Raw genomic sequence first — 20,578 nt, forward strand, 5'->3', positions numbered from 1 at the left:
CAGAGCTCCCTTCATCAACAGCAACTGATCAGAACTACTTCAATCCTTGTATCTTCCTTCACATACCACATAGCAGCTTTCCTCAAATCCGATCTTTTCTGAATTTAGACATCTATTACAATCGTTACTCTCAAAACTCTTTCAAATTATACAAAAGCCTAGGGGAAGAACTAGAGTTTTACTCCTATGCATCAGTATATAAACCACTGCTAATTTGTTTGTTTCTTTGAAAAGAAGATACTTCGCGTTGCAGAAATTTCAGTTCTGTTCATCAAGTTGCCTGCATAGTACTAACAACATTTATAAAGCATATAGCAGTAAGAACAGACAACAAATGTTAGGGCCCAGCTTTCAAAACACACATGCAATTATGCATGCAGAATCCACAGCTGGAAGAATTAGTTTATGTACTTGTTACATCAGATGTTGGAATGCAGAAAAAGGCAGTTACATTACAACTTTACACAATCATCCATACGTGAATTAAAAGTTAAGCTCGAGATCTTTTAAAATTAGAATGATTTGTTCCAAAATCTTGTTAACACTGGCTTCAATCAGTCATTTGTTCAATTAAGATGACACCAAGAGGAGAACTTGAGAAGTACATCTTGGTGCTCCAAAAAGCTAACAAAATGCTTTACACTGAGTACTTCTAGTACAGAAGCAGAAAGATTATACCAAAATAGAATGATACATAATACTTATGAATGGTGCATTATTTATTTAAAACATTAAGAAAATAGGCTTCTATACCCTTGCCTCTAAAATCCATGGGTTTAGCTATCTTAGAGTCTACAAATAACCAAATTACTGTCAGCAAACATGCATACATGAAAATGGAAACTATCTCTTCAAGTATTTGAAGTATTTGCAGAACTGAGGCTACAGAACATCTAGTATCCAGTCATTTTCTGCTACTTTTGACAAGGCAATTCTCATTTTATGAAAGCACTATGAAAAAACATGTTTCTATAAAATGTAAATAGTTTTATGAATGTATTAGGTACCTCTTTAGTAACAAAAAGTTGAGAATGTATTTTAGAATATTCCTCATTATTTACATCATATATGCCAGGTTGTGCAAAGTCTTCCCCCAAAAACCTCTGCTACTGCAACCAGCCTCCTCAGAACATGTGACAATCAACAGATAACACTACTGAATTCATAAACTACATTTGTAAGCTATACTAAAAAACACACACGTTATTAGAAAAATGCAACATTTCAGTCACACAGATATACACATTTTGATTCTTTACCAGCCTCTGTCACCTTCTCTTCTGTATAGGATTTCAGGCCCTGAAAAATAAAGGTCACTGACTCGCTTTTTTCAGAATGAAGTGTTGATTTCTTGGAGGCACACTGACACCTCATGGACATTTAAAAAATGTTTTAAGGACTACTCTCTTCTTTCTTTTTTTTTTTTTCCAATGTTTTTAAAACTCAAGTAATGTTTTTTTAATGCCATGTCTACTTCTTAAGAAATGTACACAGCATTATTGAGCTTATTGCTAAGTTCCTTATAACATAGATACTTAGCGTTCATACTGGATGAGCACTGCGAGCGTCCCATTGGCATGGGACACGAAGACAAGGTACCCTTCTCCAGCTCCTGCCCCTCTGAATTGCAGAGAAGCAACCACAGCCCCTGTACCTCCCTGCAGAACAGCTGAGACGGAGAAGAAAAATAGGATGAATGTCACATGAAGGATGAGATTTGAAGCTTTCTTCCCCCAAACTAATTTTCTGTGGCTATGCAGAAGCACTTGATCCTTTGAAGTCTATGAAAGCCTCCACAGATACACACAATTACCTACAGATGTTAACAAATTTGTGTAGATGAAGTCTTGTTCAACTCATGGCAAGGTAGCAGTAAGCCTTATTTAGCACTGTTGTACCATAGAAAACAAAAGTAAAAGGCAAGGTTCCCTCCAGATTCTCATTCTGGAAGGAAATCGTATTACCCTGCTATTTATTCCTTCTGCCATTTATTCCTTCTTGATTGAGAAAGGAGGAAAAAAAACAAAAACCCACCCAACCAACCAAAAAAAAAGAAAAAAAAAGTCTGTAGTAATCTATGTAAAAAAAATCATACACAACATGTAAACTGGTAAATAAAATGCATAAAATGATAATGTCTTCAACAGATTAAAAAAAGAGTAATATAAATGTAATAGGCCTATAATGCTTATTTGCTATGGGCATTATGAGACTCCTCTAAATTACTGCAGAGCTAATTTAATTAATGATGCCCAGGAAATACTAATATTCAGGAGGAAGAAAAAAAAAAAATCAAAACTCTTTTGAAATATTTAGCCTTACCGAAATATGCAAGACAAAGCCACTTAAAGGATTTTATTAGTTCTTAAAAATGAAAAGAAAGTCCATTATATCATTTCTTTAAAGTTGCTCCTTCAAATATTCTTGATCTTTTTAAAAACACTTTCATTTTGTTTTCTAAAAAGCATTCCTCCACACATTTAAATCCTCTCTGACAAAAGCTGGGCTGCTTTGTCTTTTTTTTTTTTTCTCTTTCTTTTTTTTTTTTAATAAAAAGCTATTAAAAAAATGTAAAATATGCCTTTGCCTCATGTCTTTCCAATGCCTAAGGGAAGAGAAAAAGAGTAAATACTTGAGAATCTTTTACTTGATACAAGCTTTACTTTACATTGCTTTTGAAGTGGAATTCCTGTAGCATTAAAATCAAATCAAGGAGGACAAAAGGATTCTCTTTTTACACTTTCCATCCCAGAGGAGCATCCTCTCAAGTCCTCGTCCCTGAGGACTCCTGGCTTTTACAGAGCTGGAACAAGCAAACTGCCAGTCAGCATATTTTCCCAACACATTCCCAGCCAAAAAGCAGCAGCTGGTAAATTCCATTCATTGTGGAAAGAGTGTATTTTTCTGTCATTACTATCACCATCTGGTCACCACGGGAAATACTACACCTCTTCTGGTTTATAAAAGATTAAAATTAGGTCACCTTGAAATATGCACTTCGGAAAGGATCCGATGCAACAGCCTATTAAAGCAAAAGCTTGTTTTGCTCCATAAATACATATTAAAGTGCTGCTAGCAACATCTGCAGAAATGGTAGACTATGTTAAACCAAACGGTGGACTATAAACATCCGACCTTGTAACCACGCCACATTGGTCAGACTCAGCTCTTCTGCATCAGGTGCCAGACTCGGTGAAAGACCACAGATTTTTAGCCAAAAAGCAAACAAATGAAATAACAACAATAACAACAACACACACACACAGCTATTCCTATCAATGAGATTAAGAGGAAAAAAAAAAAAACAAAAAAAAAACATCTCTATCAGTTCAACACAGGCTTATAGCAGCCTAAGCAATAGCAGCACGCTATTTTGTAGTTGGTACATTAACATTAGGAACATCAAAGCAACACGCACGACTCTGGTACCCATTACACACACATAACAGATTTGTGGTTTGTGTTTTATTAAACAGCTGTCAAAATCAGCATAAATTTCCTCAAGTTAAAGTCTTATCTGTATACTACAAGTGTTTTCAGCTAGCTTGTAGCTGTCTTGCAACCTAGTTTTCTGAATAATTTACCCCAAAAGAACAACTTCCAGTCACAAACAACTCCCGTAGCCTGTAAAAATGGACTAGCAAGCTGCATCCAAAAACTAGTGACATGTCCTTCATCAACTGCAGCTTGTGGATGTCCTTTGGCTAGCATTGAGTTTTTAACTAAGGATGTACATCACATTCAAATTTGCATAAGAGCAAGACAAGGTACATCAGCAACCATGACTTTCAGTTTCCTAGCTAAATTTGTATTAACCATCACCTGTATGCTGCTTCATCCCCAAAGGAGACAAAATTAGAACAGGGGAAGCCACCAGTTCTCCCCACCACCTGGAAGTCAAGACATTTTCCCCTATTAGTTTTTGACGCACTTAAATTGTTCCAGCGTGATTCCTGTCCAGGATAGGGAAAAAAATAAAATAAAATAATAATAATAAAAAAAAAAAATGGAAAAGATCAGACGAGAGGACAGGTCTGCAACCTGAAGCTTCATAAAGGCTCTGACTCCTGCCAGGTTATGGGAGACATCTACCCCACAAAGCAGGTTTGCCCCTGGATTCCTACCAACATGAGGTTAAGGAGCTAAGGGAAGCTGCTTCAATGTCATATAAATACAGCTGGTACCAGCAGCAGAGAACACAACTTACGTGATTCTGACATGTACCTAAGGAGATCCACTTGGCTCCGCAGGGAAATACCCCAATGGAACTCCTTGGGGAAATGAGAGAAAGTCAAGTTCCCTGGGGCACTACACCAACAACGCTTGGAGTGAAATGCAGTTTCACTCCCAGAAAACAGTGAAATACAGCCGCCATTCTCCCCGTGAGAATTAACTTACAGCATACCCCCCTGCCCCTCCCCGAGGTATAAAATGTCATAAAATGGTTTCACAGCACACTCTGATGTGAGCAGGGAGTTCTGCAAATCTCAGCATGTGCTCTAGTAAGGGATGCCTATTTGTAATCCACTTACATTTCTCTATCAATAAATGGAAGCTTTTTTTTTATTTTTTTAAAAAATGTATCAGTTTGTGTTTAAATATCAACAAAATAGTTCATATTCAAGAATAAAATATTAACAAAAAAAAAAAAAAATCACTCCAGCTAGCTTTCAGCTTGAAATTGTCTCAACTGCATGGTAGGAACTCCACCTATACTCCAGTACCTCCCAGCACAGAACTTATCTGTACCTGGTAAGCAGCGTACCTTGAGCTTTAGCAGTAAAAAGCACTTCTAGAGCTTCTCAGTGAAAATTTAAGTCTTGCTAGGGAAAAAAAATAAAATCCGATACTTAGCAAGAATCCATAGGTTACTCAGCATAACCTTCCATCCAAAATTAGCAAGTTACCCATAGAAACCAAAGCATCCCATAGAGAGGGCAATTTTGAAAATATCCACTATAACCAGTATTAAATGAGCACACAAACAGAACAGCTTGGTGAGGTTGTTCCAATAAAGCTGGAAAGAGTCCTGCGTGCCATGTCTTTTCTGATGCTGAGCATGAGTTCAGCTCTTTATTCAGACAAAACCTCGCTAAACAGCATTGCGAAGGAGATGTCTTCCCATACCCCAGGCATCCCATGGGCACAGGATGGGGGGCTACCCGAGGCCGAGCAGGGCCAGGCCAGCTCTGGGTGGCCTGTAAAAACAAGTAAATACCACTTGCTTCCAGTTGAGAAACGGAACTGCCCACACGGTGCTCTGAGATGAGTCACAGCTTTGTTCTTGGTGTTGAAAGTCATACAGAGAGGGGGTAGAAAAGTACAGAGAAAGTTGTATTAGACTGCAAGCAAGGAAGGTCTTAATGAACCAAGGCATATGTCCCACACCTTTAAAGCAACAACTTCCAGCACTTGTGTAGTATTATACGACAACCCTTCCCTAACCCAGCAAAAGGAAGCTGCGGGCTATGGAGAGGGTATTAACATTACTAACTCTTACACCTGGCAGCAGCTCCTCTACCCAGTCAGAAATCTACCAGACCGTAGGGAACTTCTGAGACACAAAGTGCTACCAGAACTGCCCTATAGCACTGCTACTACTGCTCCCACAGCCGGGTGCCTTCCAACGGGAAGAATACAAGCAACGCACCATGGTGGCAGCAGGGATGCTTTTTGCTGCTGCTGGCTTGTGTGCCACGATCTGCTCGATGGAGGCATGGGGAGCGGGGCTGGACCGTGCCGAGCAAGAACAGACTCCAGCTTTCTAACTTGGTGGTAGCAAGACAGAAACAACCACGCAGATGCTGGTTCATTCAGAGTGCAGGTTTCCTTTGAAATACAAGTAGTCCAATTAAAAATATAGAGAGATATCAGAACTGGTGAGCATTCAGTTAATTAAACGTTCAGGTTATCAGCTCTACTCTTCCCTGTAGTTGAGGTGTATACCAAGCAGCCTGCTGATTAAAATTGGCTTCAGCTGTAATTGCTAAGTGTCTGAAATGACTAACATCTCAGGTAAATTTACTCTAGAAGTCAAGCACCAAAAACTACAAGACTTTTCCAGAATCAGGAACAGCTTACATAAAGCCTGCTCTTCCTCAGTGAACAGATAGGGGGAAGATGACATTTACATCTTTAGGCCCAGGTGATTTTGGCCCCTGTGGGAGGTTTCTCTGCCCCCTGAAGGCACTGAAGTAATGGAGGTCTACTTGTGTAGTGTTTCTAAAAGATCCCCACCACCAACCACCTGCCCTATCAGCTCAAGGACTAGAACAGTTTTTTCCCATGGCCTTACACAGCCCCAGAAACTATCAAAATAAATACAGGCAACAAAAAAGTGCCATCACGAAACAGATGGATCTCATACAGCTTGCTTCTTTTTACGCCATAACATTTAAATTACAGGGCACCGTTTCCTGACAAGTTTTATATTCTGTTTATTCATTTTATTTACGTGCCAAAACAACTAGTTACTGTAATTACCTTTCTCCAGTCATGCATAAGATGGAAACACTGTGTACACATTATGAAGTTAGCCTGTGTTGCAGTCATTATGCAAGTCTTGGTTTTCACCATTATTTCAGAGGTGTTCTGTTGTATCTAGGTTAAAAAAATAAATAAAAGGCAAGCAAACAAAGAAACACCCAATAGGTAAACTAAACGTTCTCCCTTTGCAAGCAGAACTTGTCCCTGTCCAAACTGGGAGGAACACGGGGAAACCTCCTTTTTATTTCACATCAAGTTTACCCTTGACTTCTTCAAGCATTCCTATTTTCCTTGTGGTATTAACAGAGATAAGCTGCAAGTCAGTCAGGACAACCTCAGAAAGCAGACAGCTATTTCACCCTGGGCAGAACTGGTAGGTGTACTGCTGTTTTCCATCAAGCTGGAATTTCACTGTCCTGTAACCTGGGCAAGTGGCTTAGTGGCTTATTCTAAATGCTGAGGCTTTAGTCACTGTGGTGCAGGATCCTAGCTCTCACCTGCTACCTCACAAACCTCAACCAACTGGAAAACGTGGAGCCTTCCTGTAAAATCTCATCTCCCAAGCGACTACAGAAAATGAAAGTAGAACAGTAACTTTTATCCTGAATTCAGTTACGTATATATCAATTGGCTAGATTTTATTGCATTAAAATTAGCTTAAGTTACTAAATCAAGCCAGGAAATAGCAGAATGAAGTAACATGCAACCCTGACAAATTTATCCAAAGTGGAATAAAGGCACTGCTTGGTTACAACATGACCACACTATCTGTGAGTTAGGGATATAAAATACGTAGTTTTAAACTAAGAAGTCTATCCACAATTTCAGTTCCCATGGATCTCTTAAAAAAAAAAAAAGGGGGGGGGGGGGGATGATTCAAGGAACTGAGGTTGGAAGGGACCTCTGGAGGCCATCTGCTCCAAGCCTCAAGCAGGGACACCCAGAGCTGCTTGCCCAGATTCCTTCACAGATCAATTCTGCCAGGTGGGCCACAGTGAAACTGATGTCATCCAACACACTGTGGGGTTCATTAACTTAACCTATAGTGTCATTTCAGTAAATAACACAAGCATGTGGAGATCGTTATGAGAACAAGGAAATGCAAAACAGAAAACACACAGCATTTAATGAGATTATACAGAGATTTCATACAATGAGAAATGTCACATAACTAGACGCATTTACATAGCACGGTAAATATTAACAATGGAGTTGAAATGGCTGAAGAGAAAATTAATTCCTAATTTACATGAAAATAAAATCTGTAGCTAAATCCTCTTTCACTACAATTAAATATAATCCAATGGATAAGAGGTTGGATATATTTTACAGGAATGACTACTGTGTCACCTCACAAGTAAAGGTTTTAAGTATGTTAAAACTGTTGTTGTTTATTTTGGCAAACAAAACCATGCTTTCAGTAATATTTTAATATTACTCCTCTTACTTGCAAAATAGGAGGCAGGTTGAGGTGATACTCCAGCACCACATGGGAAAGAACTGCAGTGTAGTCAGAAACACTGCGAGATCCTCTGTGCCAAAGATCTCTGGAAGTTTCAATGCTTTTAAATGTGCTGTTGTAATCTTCGCTGCTAATGGTTTTTATTGATTTTACTTATTTATTTTGGTGGGCCAAAACACCGGAATCAGTATTTTTCCCTCCTCCTGTCTGTGATGTTTAAGAAAGAAGCCTAGCCACCATGGACTCCTCATTTCCACCCACAAGAAGAAAAAAAAAAAACAAAAACAAACCACAAAATGAAAGCAAACCTCAGAAGATTCAGATTTCCCAGCCAAGAGTGTATACAATTAAAGCAAGAGAAAGGTAACAGCGGTGGCAAACAGGTACATAACCTCCCAAAATAGCATAACAGACTGCAGCTTTAACTGTTTCATTACAGCATTGTTTAGACAAGCCCTAATGATAGGAATAAAAAAATCATTACGCAAAAACAACCTTCTGTCACCCTTCCAAGCTGGGCAGAGTAGCAATCCACATTTTTAGCCCCAGTATAGCCAGGACTGCAGCTACGTGTCCCCAGGCCTTTCTCTGTGCTACCACTGCAGTAATCTGACTGCCCCATGGACTGACCTAGACACAAAAACAGGTAGAAGGCTATGAGTGTTTTTTCCAACTTACCTCTCCAGACTGGCCTGCTGTAAGATTAGCTGGACATCAGTGTACGAGAACAGCTGGGAAACTCCCAGGGGCAGGAACACGAAGGGAACTGACTGACTACCTTTGACAGCAAGGGCTTGAAGCTAGATCAGCTTCACCATCTTGTTGAATAGCACTTAAGGAAGTTTGCTACTCTGTGCAGAAGCATCTTGGCTACTATTCTCTTCTACAATTCAGACATTTAACTGTGTTCTCAAATAATGCTAAACTAAAGGTTTATAGTTTCAGTACTCTTCTATTTTTAGAGTTCTCACACGTACAAGGGCCAGATGATAAATAGCATAATACAATTGGTAACACTTAATTAGGGGCAACCTGCCATTTTTTTCCATAATTTCTGCACACCCCTGTCACTGCCTGCCACACACAGAAGGAAAGGCAGAGGGCCCGGGCCAGACACGTGAGCCACCCAGCCAGGAGGTCATGCTCAGCACCCTGTGCCCACCCTACTTACTCTGCCTGCAACACTTTCCACTTGCCCACATCCAAATCTTTCATCTTACCAGCCAATTTTTGCTTATATTAGCACAGACATGTAGAGACCCTAAAGCAGAAGGCACTGGCACAGATTCAATGATGTCAACACCTGAAAAAGATGGGAGTTACAGTACTTCTCTCTTCACTCACCCTATGCAGACGTGAAATTTGAAATTTTAACCAGAAAGTGTTCCAACTGTTTGGCCTGCTCACAGCTACAAGGTAGTACTTCCAGGTGCTCAGATCCATAGGCAGCACCCCACTGTTCAGACTTGCTTCAAACACCTTTTTTCCTTCGTGCTGAAAATAGTCTTTGAGCTTAACACACGTGTTTGCAAAGAGAATGAAGAAGAGTTTTTCCATCTACTGCTGACATGAATAATTAAGACTGTTTCTTCTTCGAATAATGTTACTTTGAGTACCGGTCAGAATATTAAACAAAGCCATTACCTTGGTCAGACTTCATTAAAAGAGATCCTGAACAGAAATATCAGACAGGATTCAAAACTCTGTTTCTAATATATAATGCACATTCTCAAATCTGACAAATTTTGTCATCTGATCTGAGCATTTCTGTGCTTGGTCTTTATGTTGGATTTGTACTTATGTGATGCAGTTAGGAAATGAAGAGAACAATCCCCACTTTACCCCAGAACTTTTGCAGATTCTTTCCAATAACTGACAATAATCTTTCATCTCTAAACAAAACAGCAGTGAAGAAAATGCTTTGTTTTGATGATTCCTCCACCCTAGAAATTTCAGTCAGATTATCCAAGTAGTTATGTTACTCCAAATATTATCCTCGAATATTACGTGCAAATGGACAAAAAATACATCATAAAGTAATATTCTTTTTCAGTTCAAGAAACAAGGAAGACTGGAAATTACTCTAAAAAAGCAGCAATATCAAGTTTTGTCACGTGGTGGCAGCATACCAAAGAAAACCATAACGCTTGAGCCACGACACAGAATTTGTAGTCAGCACAGGACGCATCTCTCAAACAACTGCCAGAATTCCTGGAAGGCTCCAGTTACTTCACAGAGTTAGGACAGGGGCCTAAATTTTAAAGTTACTGACTTCACACTCGAGTAGACATTAAAGGCTCAGAATTAAAAGCGCTCTGCTTCAGTCTTCCTGATTGACTTTTACAGGTTCACCTATCCCCACCAGAATTGCCAAATTCTTGCTAAAGAGGATTCCCAAGCTGGACTTCCATCAACCACGAGACAAAGTACTGCTGCAAAGCCAGAGGGCACTGCCGCTGCCTGAAAAGGCCTACTACCAGCACACCAGAAACTCATTACACCAAGTTAAACTTCTCATACTAGTATCTCTTCCACCACTTGACACTATTACACATGAAAGGCAACACCACACGCAGCAAAGACTTATCGATCAGCACTACTACAGCCTGTGACAATGAACTGAACCTGGCAGTCTTTACCTATTTAAGAACAACATTAAGGAAATAAATTAGATATCGACTGAATAATTTAACAAAAACACACAAAAAAGTTTGAAACTACCACTACTGAAGCAGGAAGATGTGATGAAAACTACGTCCTCTTATTAACATTGTAGCAAAAGCTCATTACCACATGGGTAACACTACCAGGATACCTATATTTCCTCTCATACACATCTTATACAGAGACAGGTACAAACTATCATGTTTTACACCTGTAACCACATTGTAAACAGCTTTACTTTGCATTATTTGCACTCTACATGCCAAACTTACCTATGACTAATAGAAATTATGATACGCTATATCACATCATTCATACTAAGTTTACAGTTCTTTAGGTTTTATTTTCTGTATATTAAATCTTGATTTGTAAGAATTTCAAGATTTTAATCACAAGTGAAGTCATTTCTTTACAGTGGCCCTGCCCAAAACAACTAATAAAGCTTTCATAGTACTGTATTTTTGTACCACGTGTAAGCTGGTATTATTCAGATACTTGACCTCTGGAACAAAGAATTTAAGCTTTAAACTGCAAACTATTTTTATTCAATATTTAGGGGGATACAGTAACTACTTTAGGCCAAACATTAGGAAATAACACTCCACAGGAATTACAGAAGAGTGACCGTAATACTGAAAAATAGAAAATAACGTCAGGGAGAGAAGACGAGCACTCCATCCTTTCCCCCCTACCCAAACAGAGCTTATTGTCGTACAGCACACACACAGCACAGTATGGCCTTTAAGGTGCATCAGCTTTATTAAAACCACACTTTCAGGGGGATGCGTACACAGACACGCAAAGGCCCAGCCTAAAACTGAGCTGAGGGGAAAGGACAAAATGGCGACCCAGGGGAGAGGCAAGGCGCGGGGCCAGGGGAGGCCGAGCTCCCCCCCCACCACCACCACCGGCCTCAAGCAGACACCACAGGTCGGAGCATGGCTTCAGGCTCCAAGTTGAGCAAACCAGGACTGTCTGAAGGAACAAGGCCCTTCAGCGCATGCCAACTGGCCATTCTGCCCCATCTCCTCGCTTCCCCTCCGCTGCCGAGTGCCAAGGGTGCTGCCTTCAATGTGCTGAACGCTTCCCAGAGAAGATCTGCAGCTAGGGCACGGAGAAGAGGAGAGAACAATCCTACTACACAAAGAAAATAACTCCTCCCCAACCCAAAGAGACAAGTTCTGGAGTTTCCTTTTTGCTCCCTGCTGCTAAACAGGAAAGAGGAGGATCTGGGACCCACCGCATCAGAAGGCCCGGCCATCTCTGAAGCTCTGCCAGGCTCAGCCCATCTGAGAAGCCCGATCACTCAAGTCCCAAGCTGCAAAACAGACTGGCTTCCTAATACAATGGGAACAAGAGGGCTGTCTGCACTTCTGACGTACTGAAGAAACAGTAGCGGCAGGGTTACGGCAACCCATGGCGTTTTCTAGATCCGAAAGGCAGAGAGATTTCCTTAGGTAACCTTCACTTTCCCTCTTTAAAGGTGGCCTTGGCAAAATCAGCGGAAGTCTGACAGCTTTAAAAATTAATTCAACTGCAACTTAGAAAAAAAAAAAAAAAAGAAAAAAAAAAAAGGAACACATGCACAATATAAAAAGGTCAACTAAAATCAGACTGAATTACAAGAAAACAATTCCAGTGAAGGTGGGGGGAGGGAGGCGTTATCTTTTTCACAGGACTCCAAAGCTGGAGGCACACGCCTGGTGTTAAGCACCTAGCCTGCTTAGGACAAGTGTAAATGAGTCATACCATCTGTACTCGCATTCAGAGGGTAGTCTGGCAAGATAGCAGGGAGAACACAAAGCAACATGACGCTTTGTTCATAACATTATAGAGGCGTGTTAGCTGGCAAGCAGAGGAACAGTTACCAGTTAAAATAAGAACTATCCACAGCAGCAGACTCTGAAGGCCTTATTCTCTGAAATTCTGTTTGCAGGATTCTACCCAAGTAATCTAAAGGTACCTATAGAGTGAGGGATAAAGACACTGCAGAGGCTGATTAATGCTGCACTTCATTAAAATGCATCTATATACAGAGTAATGTGAAAGACAATCAACATAGAAAGTAAATAGATGTGAGCAAGAATTTATTCCAGAACATCAATAATTCACAGAGAAGCTATTTAAGATAATCATTTATTACACAGGCAAGACAGAATGCATTGGCAAAAGAAGTACAGAATAAACACTGGCAAGTAGCTTTCTTCATCAAGTGCAGAGCAGCAGTGACTGTGGTAACCCAGTCAGAAGAAACAAGGACCTCACAAAGACACAGTGCAAGAGCACTGCAAGACCAACCCCAGTGGGGGGGGGGGGTGGAAATCTCATCCAAAAAGATGACTCACAGCAGCATGCGAGGGGAAGAAAATGACAACAATTGCTATGGGCTGCAGCACCATGCCACACAAGGGTGCCATTTCCAAAGCACAGGTGTGGGTGGGAAACAGAACTCATGGAAATGATAACCAAAGTCTGAGGGCTTATAATGAAACGAAGTACTGATACCAGAATAACGTACAAAGTTTGGATATTTGTTTTTGTTTTTCTTTTTAGAAGTTCTGTAAGCCTAAAGCACATGGAAGGTAGAACTTACCAGCATTATTTCTGTTCTAATAAAAGTACAAAACTAAGCTCTATTTTGTATCTCGGTAGATGCAAGTCAACAGATCCGGCTGCCTAACACACCACCTTCTTACATCCGATGAGAGTTTGTAGTACAAACTGATGACAAAGAACATTTCAACCTAGGACAACCACCAAGCTTATTTCTGATGGTTACACTTAAACCAGAGTACTTTCAGGAAGGACATCAAGTTCTCCCAGAGATATTCCTGGATATCTCAGGGGTTGTGGGGGGGTGGGGGGGAAAGAGATCCATGTGACGTTCCAAAATCATTGTGATAATTTGTTTACATTTATACTCACCTTTGAGAAGCATTAAACGTAAAACTAATTCTTAAGTGTCTCACTTTCTCCTAGTTTTCATGCCTTTATATAACTAATGAAGATTTTTTTTTTTTTAATCAAAGAAGAAATCTGATGCATTTATTATGTTTTTTACTTGCTCCTCTAACTTTTTTCTCGGTCAAAATCAGGCATGTTATTTCAGATCATTTTGCAGGTTTTATTAATAGCATTTACAATTCCCATCAGGCTTACCAGCGGCAGATATTCACTTGGATGTCTGCCCTCAGTAATCACAGTTCACAGGCAGGTAGATATAGCTAAAATCGTTAATACTGTGAGCCAAGTTGATGGAGGGAGAGGGGAGCAGCCAGATGGACAGATGGACACTATGTCACGCCATTTCCTCAGTGACTTTACCTGTTTACCAAGGACTGCTGCTCCAAAGAGCTTCACAGACAAATGAGGCAGTAGCTCAAACTGTTTCATTATGAATCAGCAGAACTATCAGAGATCACGGCAAAGACCATACAATTTTTAAATAAAAGATTCAAAAATAGATTTAAGAGCACTCCTGCTGCTGAATCCTACTTAATGATTTGCTATTCAGGAAAAAGCATGGAGCTTGAACACTTCCCTGGCAAAAGGGAAGAGGTGAAATAATGAATCTGCAAGGCTGAAGAAAGACTGCAAATCTATGAAGCATCCCAAAAGATGTAAGTGAAAGCACATGTTGATCCTCTGATGTTCACACCACTATTAAAAAAAGAAAAATGTTAAGGGCAGAAAAGGAGTAGGGTCCTCAAGAGATTCCAGAAGCCCTTACCTACACGTTATCATGTCATTTCAGTGTATGCACGCACATCTCTTAGAGCAATAATTGTATACACAAAAAGCCATGTCGACTTTCACATTTCTTATGATATACCTGAAAAAAAAAAAAAAAAAAAAAACCTGCTGCAGCTCAGATACCATCTTAATGGTCCTCAATTTTGCTTTTAAAATATTCCTTGGTCAGTACTTCCAAAAGAATTTCAATGTAAAAATTTGGGAAGAAATCAAAGCAAGCAGAAGATGAATAGAAGATGAATTCTGATGTGAAATTAATGTTAGAGGACAAATAAAAAGACAATAGCAGGGCTCCTTAAGCTCAGGGAACAAATCTTTATATAGTATTTCACGCATCTTTTAGCAAGGTAATTATCTGGATAAGAATAAAGGGTGCTATGAGTCACAGCAATTCATACATAAATCAGCCCACCAAGAAAGTTCACAACCAGGATGGATTGTTTAGAACAGACAACTACTTTTCAAAAACATTATACTTCGTTAAGACCAAAAAAGAGTAATGTTCCCTGATCTGAACAGATGCTTGTCACATTCAAAGAAGAGGCAACCCAAGAAGTGACCATACACATTAAAATGAAAGAAGAAAACACAGCTTCAAAGATGTTTAACTCCAACTGCAAGGCTGATGACCACTTCTGTCCATTGTAGATTAACCCCAAAGGCTACAGTTTGGCTGCACAGAAACCTTAGTGCTTGAGATGCAAGAGGACTGAAGTTGAGGAAGAGTTAAAACTCCTCAGATTATTAACACTGAACACTGACTTTCTGGTACATAGCTGTCACACCCAGGGGAAAACAACTGTTAAAAATGGGTGTTAGAGGGAAAAAAAGCATACCATATTTAGGTATCTGCCAAGGAGCAGAGATTACACTTGATCGGTAGTATTTATCAGACAGCAATGTGGCAGCTGCTGAGGGAACCTTGTACCAGCAAATTACTTTTACAGGTAAGTTTTTAAATTCGTTGTTTTTAATCATCATAATTTAATTTCCACACATTTGAATTTTAATAATTCCAGTCAAACAAGAAACATGCATTTGTGAGATTAAATCAAGTGACAGGCATATCAAGGGATGCCCACTGGCATTCAGCACATTCCCTAACAGGAACAAAACACCATAAGCAAAAGCTTCCTTGGACTTGTCCATTACCTCACTTCCACCCTCAAAGGAAAGTAATAAACCTCAAATGTGTATTTTTAGAGTAAATTTTAAAGCCAAAACAGAAGTGCATCCAAATGGCCTCCCTTGGTCTTTAACGAGGAAGTGTTATAATGCAGTGTATAATAACAGTGCATTAGAGTCAATTCTCTACCACCAGGGCCAGCAAGCCAAGGAGCATTTGTCGTCTGAACACTACGTACTAACTGTATGGCGACAGTATTAACTGTGGCCATATGAGATTTTGATACAGCTCAGTGATCGACAGCTTTTATTTCCCCCAAATGCAAGCTCTGAAGGAGAGCAGACCAGCAGGCTCAGAGGCACGTTTCCAGAGTATGGATGTAGCAGCAGCACAAGGCCTTACCAGAGGCCCCCATCAGTCAATGACAGGTCAAATAGAGCAAAAAGCATGCTTTGCATTATCTTGTTCATTGTGGTTCAATGGGAAATGCACAGGACACTTCCACACACTTTACAACTTTTTTTCCTCAGGGGAAGAAAACAATTGCTTGGACAGGAGGCGCAGTCCAACAGCCAAACACCTCCCTTACCTGCACCCTGCCAAGTGTTTTAAGCTTAAGACATGACTGGCACTTCCACGTGAACACAAGAGGAAAATGGGAGCTGTCACCTGCCTCACACAGGAGACACAGCAGACTCCACCACACGGGGACAGCCTGCTAAGGGAGGTAAGCTGAGTGCCTCTGCCTGCCAGCAGCTGGTCATCTTGGTCTGGTCAGAGACAGCACAACTTTAAAGTATAGCAGGATGCGGTCATTACAGGGGAAAAAAAGGATTTTTGCAAGGCACATCAAGAAATAAAATATATATTTTTAAAAATTGCTACATTTCATAGACAACAGAATACTAGAAGGGATGTGAAGAAGACAGGCCAATTATTACTACAAAGCCCACCTGCCTGCTGGACACACGACATTCCCAAGAAAATTGATCCAAACTAACCAATGCCATCAATCTACGACAGATTACTTAAACCCATAAGGACCATTTATAGCTGCAGTGGCCTTGTACTGACAAAGCAGAATTCACTTCCAAAGTACTGTTACCCCCCAAAACCTAGGCACAACGTGCTTAAAAGAAAAGCAGCTGGATTTTTCCTTGACAGACAAGAACCCAAAGAGAATTGTGCCACATGCAGATTCAAGGTTTTCACTTCTTTGGAGGTGAAGAGGATATGGGTAGGAGGGGGAAGACTGGTAGAGTAAGACCTTTCAAACACGGAACCGACAGGTGATGTGCACTTGGTAGGGTGTGATCCAGAACACCCAAAGCCAGAGACAAAAGCACCGTCCTATAAATTGAATATTCCAGCGCATGCACCACACCTCTCATGCACCACAGTGGTTAAGCAACACTGAAGCAATTGCTCTGCCCTCGCTTCTAGAGAGCTTAAATCCATCTGTTGGGCAGAAACAAGAAGCTATGACTAAAGATCGTGGAGAGAAGCACACACCACCTCCGTGACTCACCAGGCTCGCCCCTCTAGTAGAGAGGCTTCATCAGCACAGGACAGCTGATTGATTTCATCGGGTCTGCCCTTCATCTAAATACAGGAAAAAATGAGCTGAAAAAGCCCTACTAAACCAAAGCAAATTATCTTGTTTTGCATTTTTGCTTTTTAGATGCGTTTAAATAACATTGGGTACTGGTTAAGATGTGCTAATTACTGGGCTTTTATTACTTCTACCATAGTTTTTAATTTATGGTTTCATAAGGGCCAAAACAAAAAGCCAAAAAACATCTTCAGTCATTTCAGTTATCTATGTCAAAAATACAGAAAGCTTCCCAAAATGCTGAGCACAGTTACTGTACGAAGGGAATACTACAGACAGCTATTGACCTTGATCAGCCACTTGCAGATGGTCACCAAGACTATCAACGTTTTAGGATTAGCACAACTCCATCAGCCTTTGCTTCCCAAGGGATACTTTTCATTTCCTCAACTTCTGGTTTTCAACACTGAACAAACTGAGTAAGAGTATGGAAATCCCCATTTGTTCCAAAAGAGACTACCAATGTCTCATGTTTCACACGTTTGTTCCAAGTGCGGAGCCCATGACTTCTTTCAATAAAGCACTTCGAATTCAACCCTTTGGCAACAAATACATACTACTTCAGTATTACTTTTGATTTGTTTAAATACCAGTAGATACCATTTTTAGATCCTAACAAGTTAGATTCCTGCATTTCCCTACAGTAATTTTTAAATTAAAACTTTCCCTGTCCTGTTCTCTACATCCTCAAGCAGAGCTTTCCCTTAAAATTCCCACAATCCAAGCCAATAAACCACACTGAAAACAGATTAACCTTTTGTCTAGTCTTATCACCACGAACCTTTGTACAACATAATACAAAAGCACAACAGTACTCTGTATCTGTTACAAGATACGGAACATTTAGTACAGATTAACAAAAAAATTACCATAAATGACATTTAATTTGAAACATTGATCAGAGTTTTTAAAACACGAAAAGCCACACAATACAGGAGTTCTCAAAACTTTGCTTACTTTAAATAACTTTCATTTATTTGAACATAGCAAATGGTTTTTCAGATATTGCTATCCTCTCCTATTTGCCTCCCATTAAAGGGGGAATTTGGAAATGGATTCTTAGGTAAGCTTTCTCAAATAACAAACTACTTTTCTTATTAACATTTTGCAAAAATACTTCATTAAATGTCTGCCAATCTCTCTCTTTTTTTTTTTTTTTTTCCCTGCAGCCCAGTGCTCCTTTGCTTATCTTTTGCACATTTTATGGCGCTGATGTGGGTTTTGACACCCATTAGGGGCAGCACTGATGGTGCTGGTGCTCTCTCCCAGTCAACTGCTCCAGAGCCCACAGCACAGGCAGCTGGCCTCCCCATGAAGCAGCCCCTGAATGACAGCCTAACATTTTAGGCAAAAAAAAAAATAATTTTAAAAAATGCTGATGATGAGCAGTTTCAAGAACACAAGCATGAAGCAAAGGCTGTAACCTGACATTCAGGAAGTCTTCCTTGTTACTAAAAGAAAAAGTGAGGAGGTATAAGAGCGCTGACTTTTATCTTCCAGGTTCTTTGGTTTTTAGCTCAAAAAATGTACAAGAGCTGCCTCATAACAAGCATACAGGCGTTACGTTGACAATGATTTTTAGCAGAGACTGTTAAGTGCAACTCCACTGTACCCTTATTTTCCATGGTAATTATTCCCTGTGCATTACAGCCAGAAGACGTCCATTTTTTAACCAAGTTTTGGAGTTGTATCATTGTTTATTCCACAAAATTAAACCAGAGTCAAATGCATGAATTGCATCATCCACAACCCAGTGAATGAAACAGCTTTGTATCAGGATCAAACTGGGAAACAGAATGAAGCGTGGAACAGTCCATGGGGGTAAGGTTTTCATTAATGGTGATTTAAAGTGCTATCTTCCTTAGCTGCTGAAAAAAATATTTGTGCAACCAATGCACTTATGTTGTGGTACTCCACAACCATATACTAGGTGATGACTGAAATCTAAAACAATAAATTTAACTACTATTTTATACTTCCATTTCCTACGGAGCTCAGATTAAAATACTTTTTCTCCCATTACAGAAGACTTCCATTTATTCTTAGCCTGACACGCAGTTACTTTTGCTTTATTGATTACTTGTAGAGAAGCGACCGGTTACTATTTCAGCTTATCTCGACTTACTCATTTTTCTACCGGCGTATTTTCTTATTAGATATTTCCCTACCCCGAACTTGTATCTCTGTGCGGGGAGATACAGGGATCACTAGTCACAACAGGCATGACTCAGAGCTGTCACTGGACAGTGTCCAAAAATTGGAGCTGCACACACACACAGAAGCACATGAGGGAATTAAGAAGCTGAAGGGCTTTCTGTCCATACACGTTCCTCTGAAGGAAAAGCCTGCAGCAAGCTCAACCTACTTCTGGTGTAGTTTTCAGGTAGCTGGATTACCTGAGCACAATCTCTGAACCTCTTGATGAGAGATGGGAGGAAAGAAAGTCTCTTCCGTGTCACTTTCAGGGCTCTGGTTGTAAAAGCGTGAGTAGCAGAAGACATGATCAGCCCAAGGGGGAAGAAAGCAAACACAAAGAAAAGCTGCAAGAGGACCGGCACGCAGTTGTCATATGCGAGATGGGAAAAAGCAGAGGGTCCCAGAAGGCAGCACATGTGGTAAACAAGGACGTTACAGCAGTACTCTGCTTGCTTCAGTGTGTTCATAGTGACTGCAAGAGGCAACATGACATGTCATAAACCAAAGCGGGCGTTCCTGGGACCCTAGCTTCTCTCACCACTAAACAGGAATTCACAACCACACTCAGACCCCACAACAGTCACAAACCAGACAAGAAAATCAATCACGTTGCCGAGTTTCAAAGCACATTTTAATAAGTTTCAGGCGAACAACATTCAAGTTACTTTGCCAGAGAGAGGAGTCCCAGGCAGGCTATGCCCAAGCTCCTCCACTCACCTCCCCTGCCAAAACCCAAAGGACATTCACAAAAGACACCTCTGATTACATTTCTTTCACAAAGGAAGACATTAGTTTATTTGAGGCAAAACAGTCCTTTCTAGCTCCTACTTAGGAAAACTTTCAAGGAACAACTCTGCAGTCATACGCTAACCCAAACAGCCTCTCCCCTGCCTTCTCACCGCCTTGCAGAGGAAAAGAATGAACAACGGCTTAAGCTCACATGCAAGCACCTATCAAACCATGGCCTTAGGCAAGAGATTAGCAGCCAGTGAGTTTCAATCCTTATTGTTAGAGATTTTGCAAATGGGAGAAAAGAAAAAAACACAACACAAATCCAGGAGAAGCACGTCATTAAAACTCCATCCTGGTTAAAGAAATTCTTACCCTTCTGCCCACCTTTAAAGATTAGGGCCCATTCAGGCCATATATATTCCACTTCTCCCTCCCACACACACAGAGAAAGTCCTTCCTACACCAGAAAGTATCTGTAGTTCCTTCTCCTAGCTGTCAGCTGAAAATGTTGGCCTTCACTATGGTAGATAATTTCCAAGTGCATAAT

At 40.3% G+C, this 20,578-nt stretch overlaps 1 protein-coding gene across 3 annotated transcripts in view; it reads right to left on the reverse strand.

The window, feature by feature from the left end:
- Positions 1–20,578, reverse strand: part of ANKRD28 (ankyrin repeat domain 28) — a 117,865-nt gene that overhangs the window by 87,719 nt on the left and 9,568 nt on the right. Inside the window, exon 2 of one of the 3 annotated variants that reach the window (XM_035317663.1) lies at positions 6,484–6,600. The exons of the other annotated variants lie outside the window; for them this stretch is intronic. Within the exon in view, the coding sequence (XP_035173554.1) occupies positions 6,484–6,600 (117 nt within the window). The remainder of the gene's footprint in view (positions 1–6,483; positions 6,601–20,578) is intronic. 3 annotated transcript variants of the gene reach the window in all.

This window comes from Oxyura jamaicensis, chromosome 2, assembly GCF_011077185.1.
Source record: "Oxyura jamaicensis isolate SHBP4307 breed ruddy duck chromosome 2, BPBGC_Ojam_1.0, whole genome shotgun sequence".
In the NCBI taxonomy this organism is placed as follows: Eukaryota; Metazoa; Chordata; class Aves; order Anseriformes; family Anatidae; genus Oxyura; species Oxyura jamaicensis.